The sequence below is a fragment of the Phacochoerus africanus genome, chromosome 1 (assembly GCF_016906955.1).
Source record: "Phacochoerus africanus isolate WHEZ1 chromosome 1, ROS_Pafr_v1, whole genome shotgun sequence".
Taxonomy (NCBI): domain Eukaryota; kingdom Metazoa; phylum Chordata; class Mammalia; order Artiodactyla; family Suidae; genus Phacochoerus; species Phacochoerus africanus.
Window position 1 is genome coordinate 177,666,315 of NC_062544.1, and position 27,978 is coordinate 177,694,292.

Sequence of the window (27,978 nt, forward strand, 5' to 3'; positions counted from 1 at the left end):
AGAATTCAACATAATTATTAATTAAAAGTATAACAGGAATGGTCACCTGAAGTAGGTTTGAGTGTAGGTTGAAAAAGGAAACTTAGGGGAAAAAAAGGCTTGTGTGTTTGTGTAAACATACTTAGTTTGAAATGACAGTGAAGCAGCCAGGGGAAGAAAATGGACAAGGCTGTGGGCAGAACTGTTAGGCCCTTGCCTGATTAGATAGTGTGATGCTGGGATTGTTTATCATGGGAGGTGGGGTGGGTGGAGAGGGAATCTGTGTGTGTGTGTGTAGCTAAAAATGCTAAGTGGTTGACTTTAAAGTTGATCTATTGTTCTATTTTTCTGAAAAAACAACAGAATATGAGTCATCTGAATTTCTATGTTTCCCACAAGAACCTATTTTACAAGTAGGACAAAATCTTCTTTACGATATTTACTGCAGACAAAAAGTTCTGCTTAAAATTTAATGAAGCTAAATGCCAACGCTGTGACCAGAGCCTTGCCTCTGGATCATGGAAAGTGGCTTTCTGGGACCACATCTCCAGGGGTAGCCTGGAAAAACTGCTGCACTTTGCTCTGAAAAAGGCAAGTTTGCCTTTAGGGCTTTCCGCCTTCCATTATAACACCTTCTGCCAGCTCAGAGGGCACACAATGGACATCCTGTACCCACACTGACCCTACAGACTGGAATGGCCCACTTCTGTGACTCACTTGTCCCTCTCAACCAAGAAGCCTAACCCTTAGGCCGTCTCTCTGTCCCTTCCGAAAATATAAGTGCTTGTCCTCAGGGCCCTGCTCTCAATAATCTTACTAACTCATTCACATTGAGTCATTGATCAGCAGTGAGTTTCATGTTTCTATTTGCTCCCCATACCACCCCCTTTTGAAAGTAGGAAACAATGCCTTACCCAGAATGAAACATCCCTTTATGTTAGATTTTGGTATATTTTTGGAAGGGCAGCTTGCTTAGTTCTCTAACCTTGATCTCATTTCACAAATTTGAACTTTTGTACAATCTGGTTTTGTTTTGGTTTGGGGGCTGTTTTTGTTTTTGTATTTTTAGGGCTACACCCACAGCATACGGAAGTTCCCAGACTAGGCGTCAAATTGGAGCTACAGCTGCTGGCCTATACCACAGCCCAGCAACGTGGGATCTGAGACACGGAGACGTCAGATCCTTAAACCACTGATCAAGGCCAGGGATCAAACCTGCATCCTTATGGATACTAGTTGGATTCATTTCTGCTGTGCTACAATGTGAACTCCCTGTACAATCTGTTTTATCTGCTTTAATTGTTTTCTTACTCCACTTTTCCTACCTGGTAAAATTCCCAATAATTGCTCATAACCTTTCAAATTTGATCTCCATCCAGAAAGCCTTCCTGACTCTCTAGAACCCAGGAGCTATTACCCATGGAAGCCACTTAGCCCCTGATATTTTACTGCAAAGTAAGATATACTAACTTACACAGAATTTGTGAGATTGCAGACAAAACAAGTAAAATGTCTCATTAATTGGAAGTTCCCATTGTGGTGCAGTGGAAACGAATCCTCAGGCCCTGCTCTGAACAGGATTAGATGAGAGTTCAATCCCTGGCTTCACTCAGTGGGCCAGGATTTGGCATTGCCATGAGCTGTGGTGTAAGTAGCAGAAGCGGCTCAGATCTGGCATTGCTATGGCTGTGGTGTAGGTCTGCAGCTACAACTCCAATTCCACCCCTAGCCTGGGAACTTCCATACACCCCAGGTATGGAGCTGAAAAGCAAAAACAAACAAACAAACAAAAAAAAACCAGCAAAAAAAACCCCACCCTCATTAATTTTTATATTGATTACATGATAAAATAATAATATATTGGATACATAGGTTAAAGAAAACAATGTCAAATCAATTTCATCTCTTTTCACTTCTTTTTAATGTGGCTACTAGAAAACTTTAAATTTCATGTGTCTTGTGTTTGCAGCTTGCGTTTTATTTATTCTTTTAATGATTTTTATTTTTTTCTTTATGGCTGGTTTGCAGTGTTCTGTCAATTTGGTACTGTACAGCAAAGCGACCCAGTCATACATACATATAAACATTCTTTTTCTCACATTATCCTCCATCATACTCCATCATAAGTGACTAGATACAGTTCCCAGTGCTATACAACAGCGTCTCATTGCTTATGCACTTTATTTCTATTGAATAGTGCTGCTAGAGTCTAGACCAATGTTCTGAAATCACATGAGGAGTTGGGGAATACAGCCAATTCATGAGTTTCTGTCTGAATGTCTGTGGAGCAGCACTTTGGAGTGAAACAATCTATGTTTTTGATGTGTGTCAATAATATAGTTAAGAATAATCAATAGACTAGTGGTTACCAGCAGAGAGAGGTGGGAAGGGGCAATATAGGGTTGGGGGAGTGGGGAGTACAAACTACTGGGTGTAAAATAGGCCACAAGGATATATTGTACAACACAGGGAATATAGCCAATATTTTGTAATAACTATAGGTGGAGTATAACCTTTAAAAAATTTCATTGAAAAAGATACATGCACCCCTATGTTCATTGCAGCACTGATTCACAATAGTCAATACAAGGAAACAAGCTAAATGTCTATCAACAGATGAATGGATTAAGAAAACGTGGTATATATACACAATGGAATACTACTCAGCCATCAAAACGAACAAAATAATGCCATTTGCAGCAACATGGATGGAACTAGAGACTCTCATGCTAAGTGAAGTAAGTCAGATGGAGAAAGACAAATACCGTATGATATCACTTACATCTGGAATCTAATATGCAGCACAAATGAACCTATTTGAAGAAAAGAAACAAACTCATGGACTTGGAGAACAGACTTGTGGTTGCCAAGGGGGAGGGAGTGGGATGGACTTGGAGTTTTGGGTTAATAAATGCAAACTATTGCATTTGGAGTGGATAAGCAATGAGATCTGCAGTATAGCACAGGAACTATATCTAGTCACTTGTGATGGAATATGATGGAGGATAATGTGAGAAAAAGAATCTATATATATATATATATATACACATGTATGACTGAGTCACTTTGCTATACAGCAGAAATTGACAAAACATTGTATATCAACTATTATCAAAAAAATAAAAATCTTAAAAACTGTATAAATAACATTTTAAAAATGAATAACTACCCAAGATAAAAAAGAATCATCAGTGAAGAACAGTTGTATTAGGTTTTTGTTTTATATCCAACAGCACTGTTTCATTAATTTTGCTGAAATCTCCATTTCCTGCCGCCCACCTCTAACCCTGGGGACAAAGGAAAAACAGTGTGATGGTGTGTGTAGAGTCTTTTTGTTCAGTTGACCAGTCCCTAGACTGAGCAGACAAAATGCAACATGCTCCAGTTAAGCATAGGCAACTGTGAGGAAAATCAAAAGAAAGGAAGCTAATATTAGCTTCCACAAACAGCGCTAACACTGTAACATAGCTGGAATTTCCTGACCTGGGCTGAGTAGAACACTAGTTCTGAAGGATATTCATAAATGCTGTGCTAGGGGTAAGATGGGAAAGGAAGTAACATGGTCAAATCAGATTGCAAAATGCTGTTCTAAACAAAGTTAACCAGCTTTCATTATTGCAGGACTTTTTGGAGTCTTTAAAATGCTATGAAACACTGTGATAGCTCAAAAGGGAAAAACTGAATTCAGGGTTTCCCAACCTACCTGACTAGAGAATTCTTCTTAAAGAAACACTTACCAACATTACTGGTTCGTAAAATTTCTCATAGACAATGTCACTTCATCTGCATTTTATAGAAAGGAAACTGTGGCTTAAAAGTTTATGTGACTTGCCCAACATTTCAATTTTATATATTTCATAACTGAGCCAAAATCCCAAATTCATGTTTACACCAGGGGAAAGAACTTAAACATGATCAGAATAGGCAAAAATTATGATCATGGAAAATCCATGTTACATATAGAAATGAATTTAAAAATGACTTTTCCACACATTTCAAGCTCACTGCCCCTCAATTCAGACTCCACCCCCTCTTTGGTCTCCTTGGATGAAAATGCTAATTTTCTGAATTTTCCAATATTCTTTATTTGGATCTTGAAACATAGTGCTTTATTGTTAGCTTTTTATATGTACATGTCTTAGCTCTCCAATTAGTGCTTGCTGTGGTGTTACTTTGAATTCCCACACTGTGTCTCGCATACAGTAGGGCCTAGGTATAACCTTCTTAGTTTATCAATTACTAGCCTGCTCAGCTTACCTACTGATAGTCTGTGGTATCTTTTTACAGTATCTGAACACTACAGAAATACTGACTCTTGATTCAGAGATACCATGTGTTCACCTAAGCTGCCAAACATTCTCAAATAGCATGATGCTGAACACTGACATACCTGTAAAATGCAACTCATGATATCAGATGCGATTTTGGCATGGGGAGTGTCTTCATCTTTCCCAGAGGGTCTCAGGTGGTGTTCCAAGCAGGAGTCCCAGAGCCCCACAAGGGCCTTTGCATGCTTTTCAATCGACTCTGTCTCTCTGATGGCTGTTGTGATTCGAGTGATACAGATTTCAACCACTGCCTGGTCATTGTTATTGGTTTGGTAATCCTGTTTGAAAGAAAACCTTCATATTAAATAATACTCTAAAAGTTATCCTTCGAAAGGCCTACAAAATATGAACTAATTCATTTAGCAAATGGTTGTGCCACACTGTGTGCTAAGGGACTAGGTTGTAAGAGCCCAGTAGGAATGGATACCTTCTTTCTTGGAGATGAGAATGTGGAAGACAAAGCAGATTTGCAAACATGGACAGGGAGCAGTGAGAGTCCAAAGGAGCTTAATTATTCACTTGCAAGTGGGTTCAAATTACAGGCTATCTCAGTTTCTAAGTTCATTAGTGGTCAGGGTTTACTTTGTGCTCCAACATTCCAGCAACTTTTGTGAAATGTTTCAAATTACTCTCCAACTTTCCCTCACAAGCTTTCTCTTTCTTACAGGACAGAATCCAATGTTTCATCTCTCCCATTTCAATTCAAGGAACTACCAAATCCATTTTAGCTTTTCCCAACCAAACTTCCCTCCATTCCTCTATTTTCTTTCTCAAATACCTCATCATCTTTATTGAGAGATAATATGACCCTTTAAAACATCTAAATATGAAAAATAGGGCCATCACTTTAATTTGGAAAGCTGGCCAGTGAACTTCAACTTGGTAAACTGACAAAATTAAACCCATAAAGAGCAGGGAAGTGTTTAGATTATTACACCATCATGTGCCATTAGACCAAGGAAATGACAAGGCTTTTCTGGACAACTTTAAGCTCCAGCTCAATCTTTTTTCTACTATTACAACTAATTTTGCAGTAGACATCTTATGCATGAAGCCCCCTTCACACTGCAGGTTATGTATACCTTAGATTCTCTGGAAGTAGAAATTTCTGAGACAAAAGACAGGAACATTTTCAGGCTCATGATACATCCCGCTGAACTATTTTCCAGAAAATTCTTACTGATTTATAGGCCTATCGGCTGGATGAAAGCAAGCTCTGCCCATTATAACCTTTGCAAAAACAGAGTATTCTTAATTTTTGCTAATTTGATCACTGAAAAATAATATCTCATTGCTGTTTTCCTTGGAATTTCTTGATCATAAGTAAGACTGAATATCTTCACATGTTATATATGTATTTCCTCCTTTGGGAATTGCCCACTGTATCTTATGTCTGTTTTTCCTTAGATGACTTTTTATTTTTTGGCCCTTCTTTGGTGAAATAGTATCTATTAAGGACATTAAGCACACTTTCGGCATATCGGTTGTGATATGTCACCATGTTTCATTATTTTAGATTTTTTGCTGCTATTTATTGATATGCTAAGGCTTCAGATAATCAAATCTGTCAATCTTTGGGGACTTTTTTGTTTTTCCTTTTTTAAATTTAATTAAAAAATAATATATGGATATGGTACAAAAATACAAAAGATACAAAGAAAAGATTTACAGTGAAAAGTTCATCTCTCTCTCACCTCAGTTCCCTTCCCTGGGGAAACCACGCTCACCAACTTCTCATGTACTTGACAAATGTACTCTAACTTCATACAAATATCCGTCTATATGCATTCCTTTCTTTTGTTCTTTGTGATTCCTTGAGTAGTTTTTTTTTTTAAACTTCACATGTTTTCTTTATTCAAAGATTTAATAAAAATTTACCTGTATTTTTTCTACATTAAAAAAACTTGACAAAATATTTAATGTTTCTTTTTTAGAAATTAATTCTTTAACCATTCACTTAGCTCTTGAGTCTGTATGGTATTTGTGGAAGTAAGTAAAGATGTACATTTTCCATGAATTAGCTAATCTAATTTTCCCACTATTATTTACTGAATAAGTCATTTCCTAGTAATTGTTTTCTGAGTATATCGAGTTCTATTTTAGGGCTATCTGTTCTGTTTGCTTGTTCAATTTCTCAATTCTATAATAGTAATTTTTGCCATTTTCTACATATGAACTCCACACATTTTTAAAGGTGTTTCCTAGTGGATTTTACATCTTTGTTGTTGCTGTAAACAAAATCTTTGTGTTTTCCTCATTAGAACTTTAATGAGTTATTGCTAATTAAGCCAATATACAGCATTTTTTTTTTTGTCCCTATTGTAGTAGGCTTGCCTCCTTTAATGCCACAGCAGTGCTACCTACACACAAACCTTGCCACTACTGCACTTCAGCTCTTGGTCCTCCTGGAGCTGAGGCCTGGTCATGTGGCCTAATGGCTCAGGATCAGCCAGTCTTGCCTGGTTCTCCATCCAAGACAGCAGCTCTCCACCCCCAACCTGGGTGCCCCAGTCATGTACAGGGAGGCTGGTGGGAGGAATGCAGGCTTGCCTCAGCTGTCTCCCCATCCCATCACAGGGGAGACCTGGAGGCCCCGAGCCAGCTCTCTGGGTTCCTCTGTGGCTGCCTAGCTCCTGGGCTGCATTGTAGGCTCCTGGCTGAGCTGGGAAGCCAAGGGCAGGCCACCGAGTCCCTCCCTGTCCTGAAATAAGGCACTGTGAGTCCACCTCAGTGCAGAAGGCACCATTCTGCCTTCCTTCTGGGAATAAGAACCCTTCTTCCCCAGCTTCCACTGTGGAAAAAAGGTGTCTCTTCTAGGCCCTAGAGCTCCTTTCCTGCCTCTGGTCGTGTCCCATGTAAACAAAGCACTTGCCACTCCTTGGGCCTTGCTGAGGACACCCAGATACCAAATGCAGGTGGACTCCCTTAGGTGAGGGTAGCTCACCTGTAGCCACCAGCAAGTTAGGAAACGGCAGTACAAAAAGCGCCTCAGCTGGCGTGCAGGCTCAGGAAACACCTGGGATCTCTTCTCTGAATCTGCCTCCTGTAACAGACATTCAACTTTCCCAGGCATATGTGAACAAATGAAGTTGCACACCAAGGGCCCCCAAAAGCAAGTTTCACAAATGTGTGACCATTTCCAGGACTAGAAAGAATTCAGCTGTGCTCCTGGAGCCACTGTGGCTGAGGCCCAGCAGGGCGAGCTTATGTGTGGGGTAAGTCACCTCACATGCTTACCTGATGATCACAGGTGCAGGGAGGCCTTCCAGATTCCAGTGGAACTGAAGGAAAATGAAGACACTGATCGGGGCCATGACCACTCTCCACATGCCTCATCCCAGACCTTCAGGGACTAGAAAGGTCCTCGCAGAACCCTCACTATTGACCAAGTTTTCTGCCTCAGGAGGTCAGTAATTGTCATTCTTGTCTGTTTTTTCAGATGAAACAAACCTGGCGGTGAGTAGGGGGCTGACCAGCAGCTGGGGCTTAGGCGCTTTGCCAGGTCTTGACTACTGGGCAGACTGAGTCTGGGGACAGAAGCCTATTGTTTCCCTGAAGAGGAACTGAGTCTGCCCTGGGTTTTATGAGTGTTTTCAAAGATGCCAGCTGGCTAAGTCAAAGCTGTCTCAGGTGCCAAGGAACGGTGCCCAGCAGTGTCCCCTGACCTCTCCTCACATCACCCGGTCCTTCAAGAGAACCATGTGGGGCACAGAGCTGCATGAGGAGAGATGGGCTTCCTGCTTCCTACAGCCAAGGGCTTGGAATCCAGGGTCCCTGAGCCTTTGGGGGCTACAGCCAGTTTGGGGGAACATGCTGGTACCCAGGGGAGGGGCCCCATCCCCCAGCTGGCCAAAGAGCAGGGCTCCCTTCTAGAATCCACTTTATTATGGCATCGTCTGGCAGGCTTGGCGGATGCAGCTCAGGTCAGGTCCCTCTCCAGGGGTATTCTGAGGGGGGAAGAGGCTGGAGGCTTCAGAGTCTGGCTGGCATTCTCCTGTGCCCACTTCTACGGTGCCCGGTCTGCTGCAGCAGTTGCTCCCACCGCTTGCAGGCCTCCAGCGTCGAGTGTGGCCTCCTGGTAGCTGTGCTCTGGCTGCAGTGTTCTGAATGCAGGCGGCAAGAGGCGCAGTAGGTCGAGGGTGATCCGGGTTCTCGGCTCCAGCGGGGGCTGGCGACCCCTACAGCTCTGGCTTGCGTGAGGGCTGAGTGCTGCAGCCTGCTTCTTCCTTCTGGGCACCAGGGTCCCTAGGAGGTCTGAGAAGTGGCTGCTGAGGCCACACTCCCGCCTCGCAGTTGGGAAGGCAGGCAAAGCGGCAGGTGCTGAGGCCTCTTCCACAGGAAAGCAAGTGACTTGAGCAGGTGGAGAAAATGGAGCTGTGCCCTCGGAGAAGAGCATCCTGCCTCGCAGGAGTGGCTAACGTCAGCAGAGCCAGGTGGGTGATTGTGCCCCTTGGTCCTGGTCTTTCAGCGCCACTTGGAGAAAGACTCAAATATTGTGAGAACTGCTCCCTCCTTCCATCTGTGATACCTACTGATTCCAGTTCAAAGCAGTTCTCCTCAAGAGCGTTCCGGGCATGATAGATGTACTCGGATGCAGGGCCTGAAAGGCCCAGGTCGCTGGGGTCAGTCTGTGCCAGTTGGCCAACCACAAACCCCGCCTCCGGTTGTCCTTCTTGGGACGCCTGTGCAAGGAAATGTCTTGGTTGCGTGTCTCGTGGGTCCCACGTGAAGTAGCCGGGGGCAGAGCACTGAAGCACCGTCGTCTCGCCATTGCTGCGCCGCAACCCAATTCTCGCGAGGCTAAACACTTTCACTCAAGTGTTCTTCATTATCTTTTTTTTCAGATCATTCTGTTGGGTTTTCTAGAAAGACTTCTGTATTGTATCTGTACCTCTTATCTATTCCATGACTTATTGGGTCAGCTATAATTTCCTAAGCTATTTTGCATGAAAATGATAAAAGCAAGAACGATGGTTTAGTTTCTGGTTTTAGTTTCCAATTTTTGATTTACAGTTTTCTAGCCAAAAGCAAGAAAATAATGTAAATGTTTTAAATCATACGGTATGCACAATTATCTTTTTACTTTGAAGGCTTAAATGTTTGTTTTAAATTTTTTTAAAATGTCCTCTCAGCGTCTGTGGAGGTGACTAAGCATTTTTTTCCTAGCTGGCTTACGGGTGTCAAGTGTTATGGTATCATATAGTATGAAATTTCCAGATATTAATCCATTACCACATTCCTAGAATGAACACCACTTGGTTTAGTAGACAGGCATTATTATATTTTCTTTTACCTTCCTCCTTTTTTGGTGAGTCTATTCTTTATCTTCTTTATCTTAATGTAGCAGAATTATTATTGTACTACAACCTATTCGACAATTAGGTACTTATAGAAACAAGTCATAGAGGGAAAAAACGTAATATTAAAGGGCAAATAAATGATGCTAAGTTTTCCAAAAATCTCTGCAGCAACAGAAAAACCAAAACCATCCTGGGGTGGAGGTGGGGGTGGGGGGCAGAATAAGAGAGCACACATACGGGCTGAAATCACCTATCTTTAGCCATAACAGTTCTTGTTAAAAGCAGTTATTTTAAGGGCATCATCTTCAAATATGAAGCAACACCATATTGGTTACTTTAAATGATAAAGGGAATGTACACAAAGTAAGATGAAACAGAACCAATGCTGTAGAGGGAAGGAAGCCTATATTCCAACTGCAAATGTTAAGATGGTTAATGTGATTGATCATGACATTTTGTCTAAGCTCCCTGGACTCCAAGAGGAGGAGGAAATGGTGTACCACATTGCTTCTGGAATATTTAATGGACCTGGTACATAGTTGATGCTCAGTAAAGATTTATTTGTTATATTTATGTATGTATGAATTTATTTGTAAGAAAATTGAAGCATAGTTGATTTACAGTATTGTGTTAGTTTCAGGCATACAGCAATAGTGGTTCAGTATTTTTGCAGACTATATTCCATTGTAAGTTATTATAAGATAATAGGTATAATGATATATATTAAATCCTTGTTGCTTATCTAATATATATATGTATAAATTTAGATATGTTAATCTCATAGCCCTATTTATCCCTAACCTCTTCCCTCTCCCTTTTGGTAACCACAAGTTTGTTTTCTATGTCTGTGAGAATGTTACTGTCTTGTATATATAATCTTTTGTATAATTTTTAAGATCCCACATATAAGTGATATATACTATTTCTGTTTCTCTGTCTGACTTATTTCTCTAAACGTAACATTCTAATTGGTTTTAAGTGAATAGGAAAGATTTTTCTTGGCACTAGTTTGCAAAATTTAAGTATTTGAAAAAATATATTTATGAATCTTAATTCAAAAAATCTTAATTCAGAAGTCTCCGTTTTCCCTTCTCTTTACTCTCCCACAAAGAACCAAGTTATTACTTTCTTATATATCCTTCCAAAGATTTTATATACATATTTAAGCAAATGTATATATGTACGTGTAGAAATACATGATACACATACATATTCCCCCACTGTTTATTTTTCACACAAATGGTAGCACAATGGGCACACACATCTGCATCTTGCTTTTTCACTTAATACTGTATCTTGTAGATCTTTTTTTTTTTTTTTTTTCTTTTTAGGGCCACACCTGTAGCATATGAAAGTTCTCAGTCTAGGGGTCGAATTGGAGTTGCAGCTGCTGGCCTGCACCACAGCCACAGAAATGCCAGATTCCCAGATCTGAGCCAAATCTGTGTCCTGTGCCTCAGCTTGCTGCAATGCTGGATTCTTAACCCACTGAGAAAGGCCAGGGATCGAACCCACATCCTCATGGATACTAGTCGGGTTCTTAATCCATTGAGCCACAAAGGGAACTCCTATCACATTATTTTTGCCCTTGGATCTATTAATATGATAAATTATAGAAATAAAATTCCTAATGGCAGTTATCTTTGCATTCCTGGAATATATCCCTTTGCATCCTGGGCAATTAATTTTTTAATGTGCTGCTGGGCTCATTAATGTTTTATTTTGCATCAATATTTGAAAGATTGGTCTTTTGTTAGGATTCATACCAATTTTATGACAATTTCATAAAAAGATTTTGGAAGATCTTATAACCTGACTTATTTTTTTTACTTTAATGTATTATGGCCCAAGATAAGCAAATTAAAATTTCCTACAACTAATGTGTCATCTCTTTTCCTGGTATATCCTGAAGTTTTTGTTTTATGAATGTAATTTGTTGCATTGATATGCCTTCCCCCACCCCCCATTTTTGGCTGCCCAGCAGTATATGGAGTACATGGGCCAGGGATAAGATCCGAGTTTGCAACCTATGCTGGATTCTTAACCCACTGTGCCAGGGTCCTGCTTTTCAGTGGTCCAGAAATGACAGTGATCCTGTTGCAGCACAGCGGGAACTGATGCATAGATATTCTTAAGCTTTATAACTGTGAACCAAATCCTTTGTCATAAAAATTGCCTTTCTTTGTTTCATTTAATGTTTTTTGGCATATACATTTTTTCCTTGTCTGATATAAAGATCACGGTTTCTCTTTCTTTTGGTGTGTATTTGCCTAGCATCATTTGCTTCTTTTATTCTTATTTTTAAATTTTCTTATAGACTTTTACATTGATTTACTTCAAACAAATGGCTGTTAAGCTTGTTTATATAACTTTGTATAAAATAGTTTAGTAGTCATTATTCAATGCCTTTTTTGTGTGCTTTTTAGGGCTGCTCCTGCAGCATATGGAAGTTCCCAGGCTAGGGGTTAATTTGGAGCTACAGCTGCCAGCCACAGCCACAGCAATGCCGAGCTGTGTCTGCATCCTACACCACAGCTTGTGGCAATGCCAGATCCTTAACCCACTGGGCAGGGCCAGGTATCGAACCTGCATCCTCATGGATACTAGCCTGGTTCCTTTCCACTGAGCCACAATGGGAACTCCAGTGCTTCTTAATAGCTGTATATAGGTTATAAAAAAGTGAGAAGGTAGTACTTGATCGTCATGTGATTCCAAATCATTCTATCATAAACAGCAGTTTAAACCACGGTGGGCTACATGCAGAGTGCACAGAACAGAGGGCTTGCTTTAGCAAATATGTGGACAAACTATTTCTCAGAATTTTCAGCAAAGAAGATTATTGACTCAGTGTTGATTTTCTATCTCAAATTATCATTTCAAGTGCTTTATTTGATAATTGGCATGGTGTAAAAAATAATGATAACCTCAAATTATTACCATATCATATATATAATAGTATATATATATTATTATCACAGGTGAAACCATTGTGGGGAGGGAAGAATTGGGAGGGTGGGAACAACATATACCCACTACTGTATAAAATAGATGATTAATAAGAACCCACTTCATAGGACAGGAAAATATACTCAATAGTTTGTAATAACCTATATGGGAAAAAAAGAATGGATATATTTATATATATGACTGATTCACTTTGCTGTACACCTGAAACTAATGCAACATTGTAAGTCAATTATACTCCAATAAAATAAAATTAAAAAATACCTCATATTCAGTTTGAGTATGTGGTATGATTTTGCTGTAAACATTGAAAGGGCTTATTTTGAATTATTAACATGTATTTTAAGTAATCAAGTAAATTATTGTTTAGTTTTTTCATCTTTTTATTTACATTATCTAAAGCATTTTATTTCACATGTCTCTCACTTGCTGGATTTTGCCTTATGATTCCATCTAAAAGTCATTTTATCAGTCTTTTTCTTATACCATCCAAGTGTCACCATTTATATGATATATTTGGTCTTAACATATCATATTATTTTATACTATGATCTGCTTTTTCTTTACTTTTGGAGTTTATTTTGCTAGGAAGTGGCACATCTTGAATTAGACGCAAGCAAGGCCAAAGGACACAAATAAGTTGTATGAACAGGTGGCCCAGACCCCTATGTCACCTACTATTATAAAAATTAAACCTACCCCCAGAACCCACCTATGGTCATATTGGAGATTCCCTTATGGTCTGCCCACAGAGTAGGAAAATATCTGAACTTGGGTTACTGATGGGTTGGCTCAGTATGTGGTGCAACACAAAATCTGACTGCTGTTACAGTGTTGACCTACTAGAGGTGGCCCTCAAGACAACGGTAAGAGAAAATTCTCTCAATGGACAGAGCTTCAAGCTGTGCACTTGGTCATTAACTTCGTATAGAAACAGGAATGCAGGTAAGAGCTAAGAATCATGAGCAGCAGCAGATGGCTTGGCTGAATGTCCAATAGCTTGGAAGAAAGAAGACTGAGATATCAGAGATAAGGAACTCTGAGTGAGAAGCAAGTGGTTAGGGGGAAAAGTGTAGATATCTTTTTTAATCCCATGTTAATGCCCATGAGAGTATTAACCATAGAAAAGGCACTAAAATAAAAAAAATAGAATGGCTTAAACAGTTTTCATCAGTGTTATTATAGCCACTACAGTGTGATCCAGTGGGTACACCAAATGAAGTAGCCTTGGTATGAGGGATAGAGGCTAGGCATCACCCAACAGCATAAGCTTCTATTCATTCACCAAGGTTAACATTGTTATTATTGTCATTGCCTAAGTGGGCAATCTGTTGAGCTCCCAAAATGGCACTATTCCTCAAGGAAACTAATCAGTCATTTGGTGGCAATTTATTTACTGTAGATCTTTTCCACTCTAGAAAATACATCAATTTATTTCAGTAGAATTTACGTGTAATCATGATTTGAGTTTGCCTTTCCTGCCCATAGATCTTAAGACTCAACCACTATTTAAGAGGTCACAAAGTATGTGATATGCTGATACAGGGTCCCACAAAACATTGCATCCAACCAAAGAACCACTTTACAGCAAGGAGGTCCAATAGCAGGCCCATGATCATGGGATTTACTGGTTCTATAACAAAGCACAACCTCTCCTCCTCCACCCTGAAACTGCTGGATTAATACGTCAATGGAACAGACTTTTGAAGGGGCAGTTCAGCCTTATATCCTATAAGGATGGGCCACCATCCTCCAATAAGCAATATACATACTAAAATAATGACCATTGCATGGTGTTGAATTCACTATGGATAGACTACATGAGCTTTGGAATCCAGGCTTCCATGTTAAGAGACCAGTAGAAAACAAAAGGAGTTACCATCCTGGCAAGGGTAATTAACCACAGCATTAGGAAGAAGTAGGACTGTTCTTGAACAAGGGGATATTTGTAGGCACTCCTCTGCCCAATTTTGATGGTAAATGGACAATGGAGCAGAAACAACCTGAGAAAGGCATGGAGACTGGAGACTCAGGTTCATCAGGAAAAAGCATCTGTGTCATTTAACCAAGAAGCAACTTAAATCAGCAGGGGTGCTAGCCGAAGGCAAGGAGAATCTAGAATGGGATAGTGGAGGAAGACTATTGTCTATATTATCTTTCTTCTTGTTCCTTTAATGAATTATCATATACTTATAGGCTCAAGAATTTGTGCTGACAAATCAATTTTCTTGCTGTTCTGGCAGTCAAAAGTTGAAATTTAGTCTCTCTGGGAAAAAGCAGGGATAGTTCCTCTGAAGGCTCTGAGGGGAGAATCCATTTCCTTTTCTTTTCTAGTTTCTATAGGTTATCAGCATTCATTGACTCATGGCCTCCATTAACCTCCATCTTCAAAGTACATCATTCCAACTTCTGCTTCCATCATTCCATCTCCCTCTTTTGCCTCTGGCTTTCTTGCCTCCTTTATTACAAGGATGCTTGAGATTATATTGAGCCCATGCAGATAATACAGAACAATCTCCTCATGTCAAGATACTGAACTATTATACATCTGAAAAATTCCTTTTCCCAGGTAAGGTAAAATTCACAGGTTCTGGGTTTTAAAATGTGGACATCTTTGGGGAGCTACTATTCAGTCACAGAGACAATGAGTACCAGTTGCAGCCTTGATACCACTGGAGTGGTAGAGATCAATTAGCATCTCCAAGAAGCTGCTTCCATGTGGGATGAAATTATTACATAAAGCAAATGGATTTGAATGTTTCCAGGAATAGACTGCAGTGGAGACTATGGTACACTGTCCAATTCCCCTGCTAGAACAAAGGCACTCGTATTCTCAGCTGCTGGTTCATAGCCAAGTCCACCTGGCAAAACTGTCATTGGTCAAAGGAAGTGGCCTCACCCAAGATTTTGTTTCTCCCTTGGAGCAGTCATTTTCAATTGGGTCCCTGTAACCTAGTTTAGAGATTATAGATGACATTGAGAAACATAGTAAACCATGCCTAAATAATCATTTAACAATAAATTTTAAAAAGTTGCAAGTAAAAGTTGAAGGTGCAACTCAATGAAAGTACATGGCATTTTTGTCTTGGTGCATAAACACAAAGATTTGACAATTTCCACACTAAGAGATATTGAATTATTAAGGAATTCTGAAAAAGGTGCCTTGGAATAAGGCTGGGGTGTGCAGGATAGTGTCAGTGAGATTGTTGAACTAAAGGCATATTTTAGAAGATTTCTGACTAGCAAAATTAATCAGCTGTCCATAAGGATAAATCACTTCACACCCATAAGTTGAGCTTATATTGTAATAGGTTTAGGTGCAACAGTTATGAGTTAGTGTGAACCTCTTGAAACTAATAATTTCTTATTTCATACCATTTTACTAAAAAGTAAAGACATTTTTCAGCTGGAAAAATTTTTCTATATTCAAATTTCTATGTATGACATGATGAAAAATTTATTCTCTAAAAAGAAGATTTCCTCCAGTAAAGGGGAAAATCTGAATTTGTGGTTAATTGCTTCCTTCAGCAGATATTCAAAAAGACAAAAAAAAACCTTTAAATTTCTTTTAATGATGTAATTGAATAGTTTAAAGCTTTCTGGTGAGAAATCAGCTTTGGAATTAAGGCTTCCCTGATTCACATTCTAGGAAACACCCTGTTCTTATGAAATATATGTGTCATAGGTTATGTGTTTATATTTGAGCTCAACATTGGTTTAGTACCCATGCATATTCAAATGAATATCTTCCAAGGACCATATCTATTTAATAGCAAACCCATCAAGCTCAGTCTAGAGATCCATTCCCACAGTGACCTGGTCATCGTCAATTTTAAAGTAACCTATCCTAAAGTGGTGGGCATGTCAAAATGGAGGAATAGGACAATGAAAAAGCCACACCTTGTGCTGTTCCATTCTAGTCATGAGGATGGATCACTCCCACTCAGCCACATATACTACACTCCACATCAACACCCACTAACCCTTCAGTCACCTTTTTCTATGCTGTAAGCAATCCTCAGGAAATGGCCCACTGACAAAACAGAATGTGGAACTTCTGAAATAAAGTGGTTAGTGGTGGGAAGAGTGGGTTTGGCATGGAGGGAGGAGTTTAAGAGAGAAGAAGGGAGACGTCTTATGGCAGAGGATGCCATTTGTCTTTCCCTTCCTTTGAAGACATATAGCATAGTATCAAGAGCATGGGCTCTTGGGTCAGCCTGCTTGAGCTCAAAGCTCTGTTCTGCTCTTACCAGCTCTGCAATCTTGGTCAGTCACTTATCTCTTTGTGCCAACTGTTGTGAGGATTAAATGAGTTAAAATACAGGGAAAGGATCTGCAACACTGTCTGTTCTGGCATGTAATAAGTGCAGATAAAGGTTAGCTATGACTATTTTTATTATTTCTCTTAAGGATACTAGAACCCTACATGCTGGCCTTCAGTTTATAATTTACAGAGAGTTACAAATATTTCCTTCTGTGGTTACACTCTTTATGCATTTATTCTACAACCACTTAATAACATACAGCACAAAAAAGACCACATAGTTACACCCCTCTTATAGTCACATTCTACATTGGCATCCATACTAAGAATCCTCTATATTTGTATCACTCTTTCCACTATGAAAACCACACATATATTCATACCTCATTTAGTTTACCATTACAAGAGTCTCCAAAGTCAAGACACTGACATCTACAACAACTAAAACAAAAATTGCTTAGAGTTGATAACATCACTGGGATTCCCAACAGAAGCAAACATAAAACTACTTTGAGGGATGAAACATTCAACTTCCAAGCCATTCAGTATTCACACAAGTAAAATCATTATTTAAATGGAACTAAAGAATCCAAAATTATAAAATGCTTAAAGAAATAAACCAATATGAATACATGAGCAGATAAAATTTAGAGCAGATTAGATATTCAAAAAATTTAGGTAATGGAATTATTGACCTCAAATTATGCAATTATGTGTTCAAAAGGATTCAATGTATAAAGTAAAATTCACTTTATGAACAAAGACCGAATTACCTTAAAAAGGACCAAAAAAGATATTGAAAAGAACCAAATAAAACTTGGGGTGGAAATCAAATGAAATTTGGATGGAAATAAAATTCCAATCCAAAAAGACTCAATGGATTGGAATACAGGCTGAGGAAATGAACAAACAATGTATCACATAGAGACAGAAAATACAAAAGATCAAGAGACATGGAATTACAAAAAATTTTTCTTGTGTTGAGAACCTTTAGGATCTATTCTCAACAACTTTCAAATATACAATATATTATTAACTATCATCAGAAGGGAAAAAAATGTAACTTCGTATAGTGATGATGGATGTTAACTAGACCTATTGTGGGATCATTTTGCAATATACACAAATATTGAATATATTATATGCTTGAAACTAATATAATGTCATGTATAAATTATACCTCAATTAAAAAGAGAGACATGAAAGATGAAATAGAATAGAATTTGAAGGATATGAGGGCAATGCTTTTTGTCTGCTTTGTTTACTACTATATTACCAATGTCTAAAATATTACTGGAAGACAGTAAGTACTCAAAACATACTTGTGGAATAAATATGATTTCCAGAATGAGTGAATAAATATGTGAATAAATATGATTTCCAGAATGAGAGATTAGATGCAAAAGGCAATATTTCATATAATATTTAAGAACTTTCCAAATGTGATAAAAGGCATAAAACTCAAAATCACAAACACAATGAGGATTAAGTAGAAAGATACATATGAAACCACATCTAGACACATAATAGTGAAAATCTATAACATCAAAGACAGAGAAAATATTAAAACAGGAAAAAGTAGATTATACATAAAGGAATGACAATTAAACTGACAGCAGATTTCATAACAGCAGTAGTAGATATTAGATTACTAAGGAATAAAAAGACTGCAAGTCTAGAGATCTGAAAAACAGCACAATACAACCAGAGAAAGAACAAAGAGAAAAATCATAAATGTTAAAAAGAAAAATTAATGACAAAAAAAAGATCCTATATAGATGATTAATAAACTAAAGCCTTAAAAAAAAAGACAAAACTCTGGAAATAGTGATAAAAGAAAATATTTATGAAAAAGAGCATTTGAATTCAGATGCAGCAGAACACAAAAATAAGAATAACGCAAACAATTTTATGTCAATAAATTTGAAAAATCAGATAAAATGTACAATTTCCTAGAAATTGTATATTACCAAAAATGATTGCAGCAAAAATCCTTCAATTTCTTCAAAGAAGTTGAATCAATAACTTAAAAATCTACCAACAGGAGTTCCTATCATGGTGCAGCAGAAACGAATCTGACTAGGAACCGTGAGGTTGCAGGTTCGATCCCTAGCCTTGTTCAGTGGGTTAAGGATCCAGCATTGCCCATTGTAGGTCGCAGATGCAGCTCGGGTGCCACATTGCTGCGGCTGTGACTGTGGCTGTGGCATAGGCTGGCGGCTACAGCTCTGATTAGACCCCTAGCCTGGGAACCTCCATATGCTTCAGGTGCAGGCCTAAAAAGACAGAAAAGACAAAAAACAAACAAACAAACAAAAAAAAAAAAACCTGCCAACAAACAAACAAACACATGGTGCCCAGAGGGTTTTACAGCTTTCTGTGAGATCAAGGAATAAATCATCAGTTTTATAAAACTGTTGTAGAGAGTAGAAATGTGGAGACATTTCCCAAGTCATTTTATGAGACTAATATTTATACCTTGATACCAAAGCCAGGTATAATCAGTAGAAGAAAGGATAATTACAGGCCAATCACACAGTTCCGAAACTCCTTTAAAACTATCTAACCAAATCAGGAAATGTATTGAAATATGTGTTAAATAAACTTATTTATTTATTGTTTTTAAAATGTATTTATTATTTCTTTTTAGGACTACACCTGTGGCATACTAAAGTTCCCAGGCTAGGGGTTGAATCAGAGCTGCTGCTGCTGGCCTACTCCACAGTCACAGCAATGCAGGATCCGAGCTGCATCTGTGATCTACACTGCAGCTTGCAGCAATGCCATATCCTCATGGATAATAGTTGGGTTCTTAACCTGCTGAGCCACAATGAGAACTCCTAAAATTTTATTTTATCCCAGGAATGCAATAATGGTTTTATATTTTAAAAATCTATTACTACATTTTACCACATTAACAGATTAAAAGGGGAAAGAGGATTATCTCAAAAGCACAAACATTTAAACAATAAGTTGATAAATTTAAACAATTCTTAGAAAAATAGGAATAAAAGGGAACCTCTGTAATCTGACAAAAAGTATTAACCAAAAGCCTGGAGCAAATATTAGATTTATATTGAAAAGACAGAAAGCTCCCTTTAGGAGTTCCTGTTGTGGCTTAGTGGTAACAAATCTGACTAGGATCCATGAGGATGCAGGTTTGATCCCTGGCCTCGCCCAGTGGCTTAAGGATCCAGCATTGCCATGAGCTGTGGTGTAGTTACAGATGTAGCTTGGATCCCGCATTGCTGTGGCTGTGGTATAGACCGGCAGCTATACCTCCAATTCGACCCCTAGCCTGGGAACTTCCATAAGCCACTGGTGTGGCCCTAAAAAGCAAAAACAAAACAAAACCACCAAAAAACATTATTCTCAAGAATTAGTCAGGCCAATGAGAGAGAAAGCAAATACAAGACATACAAATCAAAAAGGAAGAAACAAAGCTGTCATTATTTTAAGATAATGATTGTTTACATAAAAATTTTCCAGAGAACATATGTGCTTCTCCTTAAAAGAAAATTCTTTCTTGGACTCCCTAATTTTTTCTAATTACCACTCCATTTCCCTGCTACTCTTGGTAGGAAAATTCTCAGAGTTTTCATGATCCATTTTCTTCAAATCTTTTCCTCCCATTCTATCTTTAACTACAACCCAGCTTTCACTCCTTTCTATCCAGTGATGCTACTTTTTTCAAGTCACAGTGACCTTCATGTGCTAGAGTAATGATCAATTCTCAGTCCTGGTCTCACCTGACCTATCAGCAGCATTTGACATCACTCTGTCCTTCACAGCATCTCCACTTGGCTCTCAGGACATCATGCTCTTCTGACTTTCTTCTTCATTCACTGGATTTTTCTCAGTCTGCTTTACTGGTCTTTCATCATCTTCTTGATCTTTGAGCACTGGGCTTAGTCTTAGGGCTTTCTTATTTTCTATCTATACTTACCTGTGATGAGCTCATCCAGTCTCAAGGCTAATAAGTTCCAAAATTATAACGCCCAGCCCAGACTTCTCTCCTCAACTCCATACTCATACATCCAACTATCTACACAATATATCCACTCAGGTGTCTGACAGCTCAGACTTTACATGTGTGAAGAAATCTTGATTCCTTTCTACCCCTCCTCCAAATCTGTTCCTCCCAGTCATCTCTATCTTACTTAACTGACAATTTTATCCTTCTAGTTTTTCAGGACAAAAATCTCCAAGTCTTCTCTATCTTTTTACATGCCACACCTATAGCAGCAAATATATTTTTTTCATCTCAAAATATATCCAAAATCTGAACACTCCTTATCACTTCTATTGCTCTGAATCTGTGTGGTTTCTTATATCTGGATTATTGAAGAAGCATATTAGTTGTCTTCCCTGATTCAACTCTTGCTTCTTTGCAGACGCTTCTCAAATCAGGAAAAGGAAAGTCAGAACATGGTATTCTCTTATTGGAACTCTCCAGTGGCTGCCTGAGGCCCTGTGTGATCCAGCCTGCATTTCCCTTCTGACATGATCTTCTGTGATCTTCTTCCCACCTTGCTTCCTCTGCTGCAATCACACTGGACTCATTGCCATTCCTCAAAAAATTTAGGCTGTCCCAACTTAAGGGCCTTTGTACTTCATGGTTCCTCTACCTGAAATGATTTCCTGCAGATATTCACAGCATTGTTCCCTCATCTCCTTCAAGTTTTGCTTAAATGTCAGCTTCTTAGCATGACCTACCTTTCCTGTCCTACTTAAAAATTCAAACCTCCTCTAGTTCCTGTCGTGGCACAGTGGAAACGAATCCGACTAGGAACCATGAGGTTGTGGGTTCAATCCCTAGCCTCGCTCAGTGGATTAAGTATCTGGCGTTGCCGTGAGCTGTGGTGTAGGCGCAGATGCAGCTCAGATCCCACGTTGCTGTGGCTGTGGCATAGACCTGCGGCTGTAGCTCCAATTCGACCCCAAGTCTGGGAACCTCCATATGCTGTGGGTGCAGCCCTAAAAAGAAAAATCAAACCTTCTATCCCATGCCCTCATACTCTGCTTTATTTTTCTACATAGCACTTAGCCTCTTCTAAAATATAATATATTTTCCTTATTTAGTTTCTCTTTCACCTAATTGAATGGATGATGGCAGAGATTTTTTTCTGTCTTACTCTTATATCCCCAGCATAGCAGAATCTGGCACATAGTAGGTGCTTAATAAACATTGTTGAATAATGGAAAAAATTTATAGACAAGTTATTAGGCTTAATGAGAGAGTTGAGGGAATTTACTGGATACAACATTACTATATGTATGTCTTTTATGTTATGATCACCTCAAAAATAGCTGAAAAATTTAACTTTTAAAGGAGTGCCATTTATAATTTCAGCTAAAAATATGAAATATTTATAAATTTTAAAAAGATGTGTAAAACAAAATTCTTAAGGAAAAAATCATAAAACTTCATTGGAAGATATTTAAGAAGATCTAAATAAGTGGACAGGTATAGAATTTCTACAGAAAAGAAGACAGTACCGTAAAGATGTTAATTTTCTTTGAATTAATCTATAGATATAATGAAATTTCAATCAAGATGCTGAGAAAATCATTCATGAAACTTGAGAAGTTTAATAGGAAACTGTTAAAGGACCAAAACCAATCAAAGCAATTTAAAAGGAAGAGTTTGGTGATACTTGTACTATCAGATATTATAGTAAAAGGCAAGCTATGTTTGGAGTAAGAGACAAGCAACATGCACAAGGATTCATAGAAGAATATACAATGAACTCCCTTAAAAAGAACATTTTTAAAACCTACAATAGAAAAATGGAAAAAAAAAAAACCCAAACCATAAAGAGGTACTTTACTGAAAAGGAAACCCAACGGGCAATTAGCAAATAAACATATGAAAAAAGTAATTGCCTCTCTAATAATGAGAGGAGTGAATGTTTAAATAACAGTCAGACACTGCTTCACTTAAAGTGACAAAAACTTTAAAAATCTGATAAAAGCAAGCATTGATCAGGAAATAAAGCCACTGGGACTATTGTACATGGCTGGTGGGAATGTAAATTGATAAAACCACACTGAAGAGCAATTTGGTGGCTTACCAGAAAATTGAAAGTAAACAAAACCCCAAAACTATTTGTTTCACTCCTAATTGTGTACACTAGAAATTAAGCACATTTGCCAAAATTGTTAATTATAGGAATGTCTGCTGTAGTATTGTTAAAATAGTGAGTGTCTATCAAAAGAAGACTGGATAAATAAATTGTGATATAGTCATGTGATGGAATATTCTATCCCACTGAAAACAAATGAATTAGAACTGTAAGTACCAACATAGATAAACCTTGAAAACAATACTGAGCCTTATGACACCATTTATATAAAGTAGAGTTGAAAGTGAGACGATGCTGAGTGCATAGACAGCCAGTCTGGAAGGAGAGCCAAGGCAGTAGAAGAAATGATTATTAGGTAAGGGTAGTCCAGAAGTACTTGAAATAAAATGATGAAATTTAAAGGCACATTTAGGAACTTGAAGAGAATTTTGAGTGAGAAGTCACTTTTTCAAACCAAGATTAAGGATAAAATATTTTCCAGCTCTGTTTTGGAGTAAGTGTTGGGAAAAAGGGCATGAACTACAGAGCAGTATCAATAATATTCCACTGTTTTGTTGTTATTTTTTCTTTTTAGGGCTGCACCTGTAGTATGTGAAAGTTCCCAGGCTAGGAGTTGAATTGGAGCTGCAGCTGCCAGCCTACACCACAGCCACAGTAATGCCAAATCTGAGCTATGTCTGCAACCTATATAGCAGCTCACAGCAACACCAGATTCTTAACCCGCTGAGTGAGGCCAGGGATCAAACCTGCATCCTCATGGATAATGGTTGGGTTCTTAACCCACTGAGCCACAAGTGAACTCCATGTTCAACTGTTTGGAATGACTTTGGGAGAAGGATTAGAGGCTTGCTTACTGAATTTTCAGATTCTACAAAGCTGAGAATGAGAACTAATATATTAGCCAGAATCATGTTTTGTTTTGTCCACACTCATAGTATATGGAAGTTCCTGCACAAGGGATTGAATACAAACCACAGCTGTGACCTACACACCACAGCTGTGGCAATGCCAGATCCTTTAATCCACTGTGCCAGGCCAGCGATCAAACCCAAGCCTCCACCACAACACAAGCCACTGCAGTCAGATTCTTAACCCACAGTGCCACAACAGAAACCACAAGAACCATGGTTTTTAAAAGGTACAGATTGTGATGATTGTTGTACAACTACAAATGTAATTAAATTCATTGAGTAATTAAAAAAAGGTACAGATGTCCTGGAGTGAGGCCCTAAGACAAGAATATATTTAAGTGGTTTAAAATGTGACATAAGGAGCTATGCTGTGGTGCAACAGGACTAGCAGTGTCTTAGGAGCACTGGGACATGGGTTTGACCCCAAGCCTGACACAGTGGGTTTAGGATCTGGCATTGCTGCAGCTGTGGCTTAGTTCATGGCTGCAGCTCAGATCTGATTCCTGGCCCAGAAACCCCAAATGCAGAGGGGTACACCCCCCAAAAAAGTGACATAATACACTTACAATTTTTTCAAGTTATCTAATTACAAGTCTTTTTGTTTGTTTGTTTGTTTTTGGCTGCACCTGAGGCATGCAGAAATTCCCAGCCCATGGATAGAACCCACATCACAGCAGTGATCCAAGCTGCTGCAATGACAATGCCAGAACCTTAACCCGCTGTGCCACTGCTCCTAATTAGTCTTGATTCAACCTGAAGTTCTTGGCACATGACAGGATAAGTGTGGCCACCTGTGTAATGTTATTATTGAAAAGAAATTTTAGAGACAGAGTATCTGACTAGTATCAGCAATTGTTCCAAGCAATAGATTCAAGTACTACTAAGCAATGACAAATTACAATAATAAAGTTAAAAGATTCGAGGGAAGGGTAAACAGAATGCTGAGAATATAGGCAGTACTTGGGAATTACAATGAGGCATCCTCCAAGAAATTAGAAACAAGATTACTCTTTGAGAATTAAACAAACAAACAAACCCACTTCTATGACTGGGATTATCCACCTCCAGGGCTAACCCCAAATATGACCTGTACATGGGTGACTTTATCAGTGAGTTAAATACAGTCTCAGGGAGGTAGGGCTAAAAAGTGATTATAATAGAGGAGAAAGAAGCCTAATATTATAATAATAATATTCCTTTCTAGAGAAAGACTGAGTAAATAGACTTAGGGAGAACATCACACAACACATAAGAATTCTGGCAGACATGAATTATAATTTTCATTAAGTCACCATTCTATTTTACACTTCTGTTAGCAGGATTTAAATAGCATTTCTCATGTACTGAGTTTCCAGACCTGATACTGATGTAACCTTTCTCTGCTATAGGCACCTTCTTTGGCTCAGAAAAACATAAAACACTAAAGATATTCAGCTGGGAAGAGAGAGGCCAGAGGTGAGACCTGATGCCTATCGGCATGTTTAAAATTCCTGCAGGAACAGAGGTTAGATTCTCTTGATTGCTAGAGGGAGCAGAAAATAGAACAAAGAATAACAAACAGAAAATACAAAGAGTGAGATTTTATTTGACCAAAAGGAAGAACACATTAACAACATGAAGTTCTAAGAATGGAACAACTATGTCTTTGTCAGTTAGCACTTTTTGGTCATAAGCAACAGAAAAAGTCAGGATAACTGTAGCAAAATAAACAAAGAGATTTGAAGGAAAATTTGAAGTAACTGGACTTAGAAAGGCAAAGACTGAGGAAGTCATAGGGAAAGATGGGAAGGAACCTAGGACTGTCTCTTTGGGACACCATCATCATGATGAATCATGCTTTCCTGATTTCTTTTCTAGAATTATTGGGAAAGAAATTCAGATTGGCATGGCTTGGGTCTGGTGTCTCACTCCTGTCCTTCCTGCTCCCTGGCAAGGGCAAGGTAGAGAACCTCAAATGAAAGCCTCATCAAGGAATGCTACATGCAATGGAAAGGGGGGATTTGCCAGAGAAAAATGGAGGAGCAGAAAAAAATATAAGAAATATACTATGTCCTCATAATTATAAGCTCAGAAGGAGAGGCCACCTATGTGTCAAGAATCCTAAAGAAGAGATTTCTGTGCTAGAAGGAACTTGGAAAAGACAATTTAGAAGGTCTCTTCCAGTTCCATGTTTCTGAAGAGGAACTGAGAAGTGGAGCTGACTACTGAAATACAGAGATACTAGGAAAGGCCTAAGAAAGAATATTTATCTGGTCCTGGTATAAGGGAAGGCTGGGATGCAGCTAACAGGGAAGCAAGCCATAGAGTAGGCATGATGTTTCAGTGGACTAATCATTGGCACTGGTCATTGAATGTCACCGGCATTAAGGGATCAATGAAAGGTTTTGAACAATGGAAAGACATGCAGTAAACTCTGTCTTAGGAAATTTAAGCTGGTAACTGTTGGTGGATTGAACTAGAGAGGCAGGGCCAAAGGCAGGGAGATCTATTGCTTTGACAGCCCAAGCCAAGGTGATAGCAGCAGGAATGGAATAGAAGGAGCAGATAAAAATGCATTTCTTAGGCAGTGTCTACCAAACTTACAGGGAAAGGAGAGAGTGAGAGAAAGAGGTCAAGAATGACTCCAGGTTTACTAGAAGAATTAATATTGTTAATATGGCCATACTACCCAAAACAATTACAAGTTTAATGCAATCTCTATCAAACTACCTATGACTTTTTTCACAGAGCTAGAGCAAATAATATAAAAAATTATATAAAACCATAAAAGACCCAGAATTGCCAAAGCATTTCTAAGGGGAAAAAAAACAAAGCAAGAGGCATAACTCTCCAAGACTTCAGACAATATTACAAAGCTGCAGTAATCAAGACAGGAGGTACTTGTACAAAAACAGACATACAGATCAACAGAACAGAATAGACAGCCTAGAAATAAACCCAGGCACCTATGGTTAATTAATCTTTGACAAAGGAGGCAAGAATATAAAATGGGAAAAATATAGTCTCTTTAGCAAGTGGTACTGACAAAACTGGACAGCTGCATGTAAATCAATGAAACTGGAACACACCCTCATACCATGCACAAAAATAAACTCAAAATGGCTTAAGACTAAAATATGAAACAGGAGTTCCCATTGTGGCTTAGCAGGTGAAGAAGCAACATAGTGTCTGTGAGGATGTGGTTTGATTCCTGGCCTTGCTCAGTTGGTTAAGGATCAGCATTGCCACAAGCTGTGGTCTATGTTGCAGATGTAGCTTGGAGGTTGTCACGGCTGTGGTGTAGGCCTGCAGCTGCAGCTCCGATTCCACTCCTAGCCTAAGAACTCCCATGTGCCGCAGGTGCAGCTGTTAAAAAAATATGCACACACATATGAGACAGGAAACCATATAACTCCTAGAATAGAGCATAGGAAAAACATGCTCTGACATAAATAAATCAGTCTTAGGTGAGTCTCCTAGAACCAAAAATAAACAAATGGGACCTAATCAAACTTAAAAGCTTTTGCACAGCAAATAAAACCATAAAACAAACAAAAAGAAAACATACATAATAGAAGAAAGTAGTTGCAAATGATGCAACTGACAAGGGCTTAACTTCCAAAATATGCAAATAATTGCTACAGTTCAAAAACAAAAAAACAAATAACCCAATCAGAAAATGCGCAGGAGAGAAGGATCAAGATGGCATAGGAGTAATACATGGTATTCACCTTCTCCCACGAACACATTAAAAAAACTCTACATGTAGAACAATTTGTACAGAATATCTACTGAATGCTCGCAGAAGACCTTAAACCTCAAAAAGGACAAGAAAACCTCTGCATAATGGGGTAGAACATGAGGGGGAAAAAAGGCAGAGAGAGAGTAAAGAAATCAGGACAGGACTAGAACTCTCAGAGGGAGCTATGAAAGAGGGAAGGAACCCACTCTCTGAGAAGCCACCTAACCGATGGGGAGATCAGCCAAGATGAAGGGACCTCAAAGTCATGGAGAAAAGCACAGCATCTGGACTGAGAAAGGCAAAGAAGAGTGAGAGCCACACAGACCATGTGTACCACCAACCCTGAACACCACGGCCTGAGACACTTGGGCAGGGGTGGGGTGCTGAGACTCAGGCTCCAGAGACAAACCACAGCAGTCATCTCA

The 27,978-nt window shown here is 38.8% G+C and overlaps 1 protein-coding gene and 1 pseudogene across 4 annotated transcripts in view; both read right to left on the reverse strand.

Moving 5' to 3' along the window:
• Window positions 1–27,978, reverse strand: part of VEPH1 (ventricular zone expressed PH domain containing 1) — a 274,843-nt gene that overhangs the window by 223,359 nt on the left and 23,506 nt on the right. For 3 of the 4 annotated variants that reach the window (XM_047785422.1, XM_047785415.1, XM_047785439.1), the window contains exon 3: window positions 4,370–4,585. In XM_047785422.1, the coding sequence (XP_047641378.1) occupies window positions 4,370–4,585 (216 nt within the window). Of the gene's footprint in view, window positions 1–4,369; window positions 4,586–7,544; window positions 7,768–27,978 lie in introns of those variants that run through there. The other variant, XM_047785430.1, reaches the window with a different exon arrangement.
• On the reverse strand, window positions 8,201–9,299 carry LOC125130072 (THAP domain-containing protein 7-like; annotated as a pseudogene).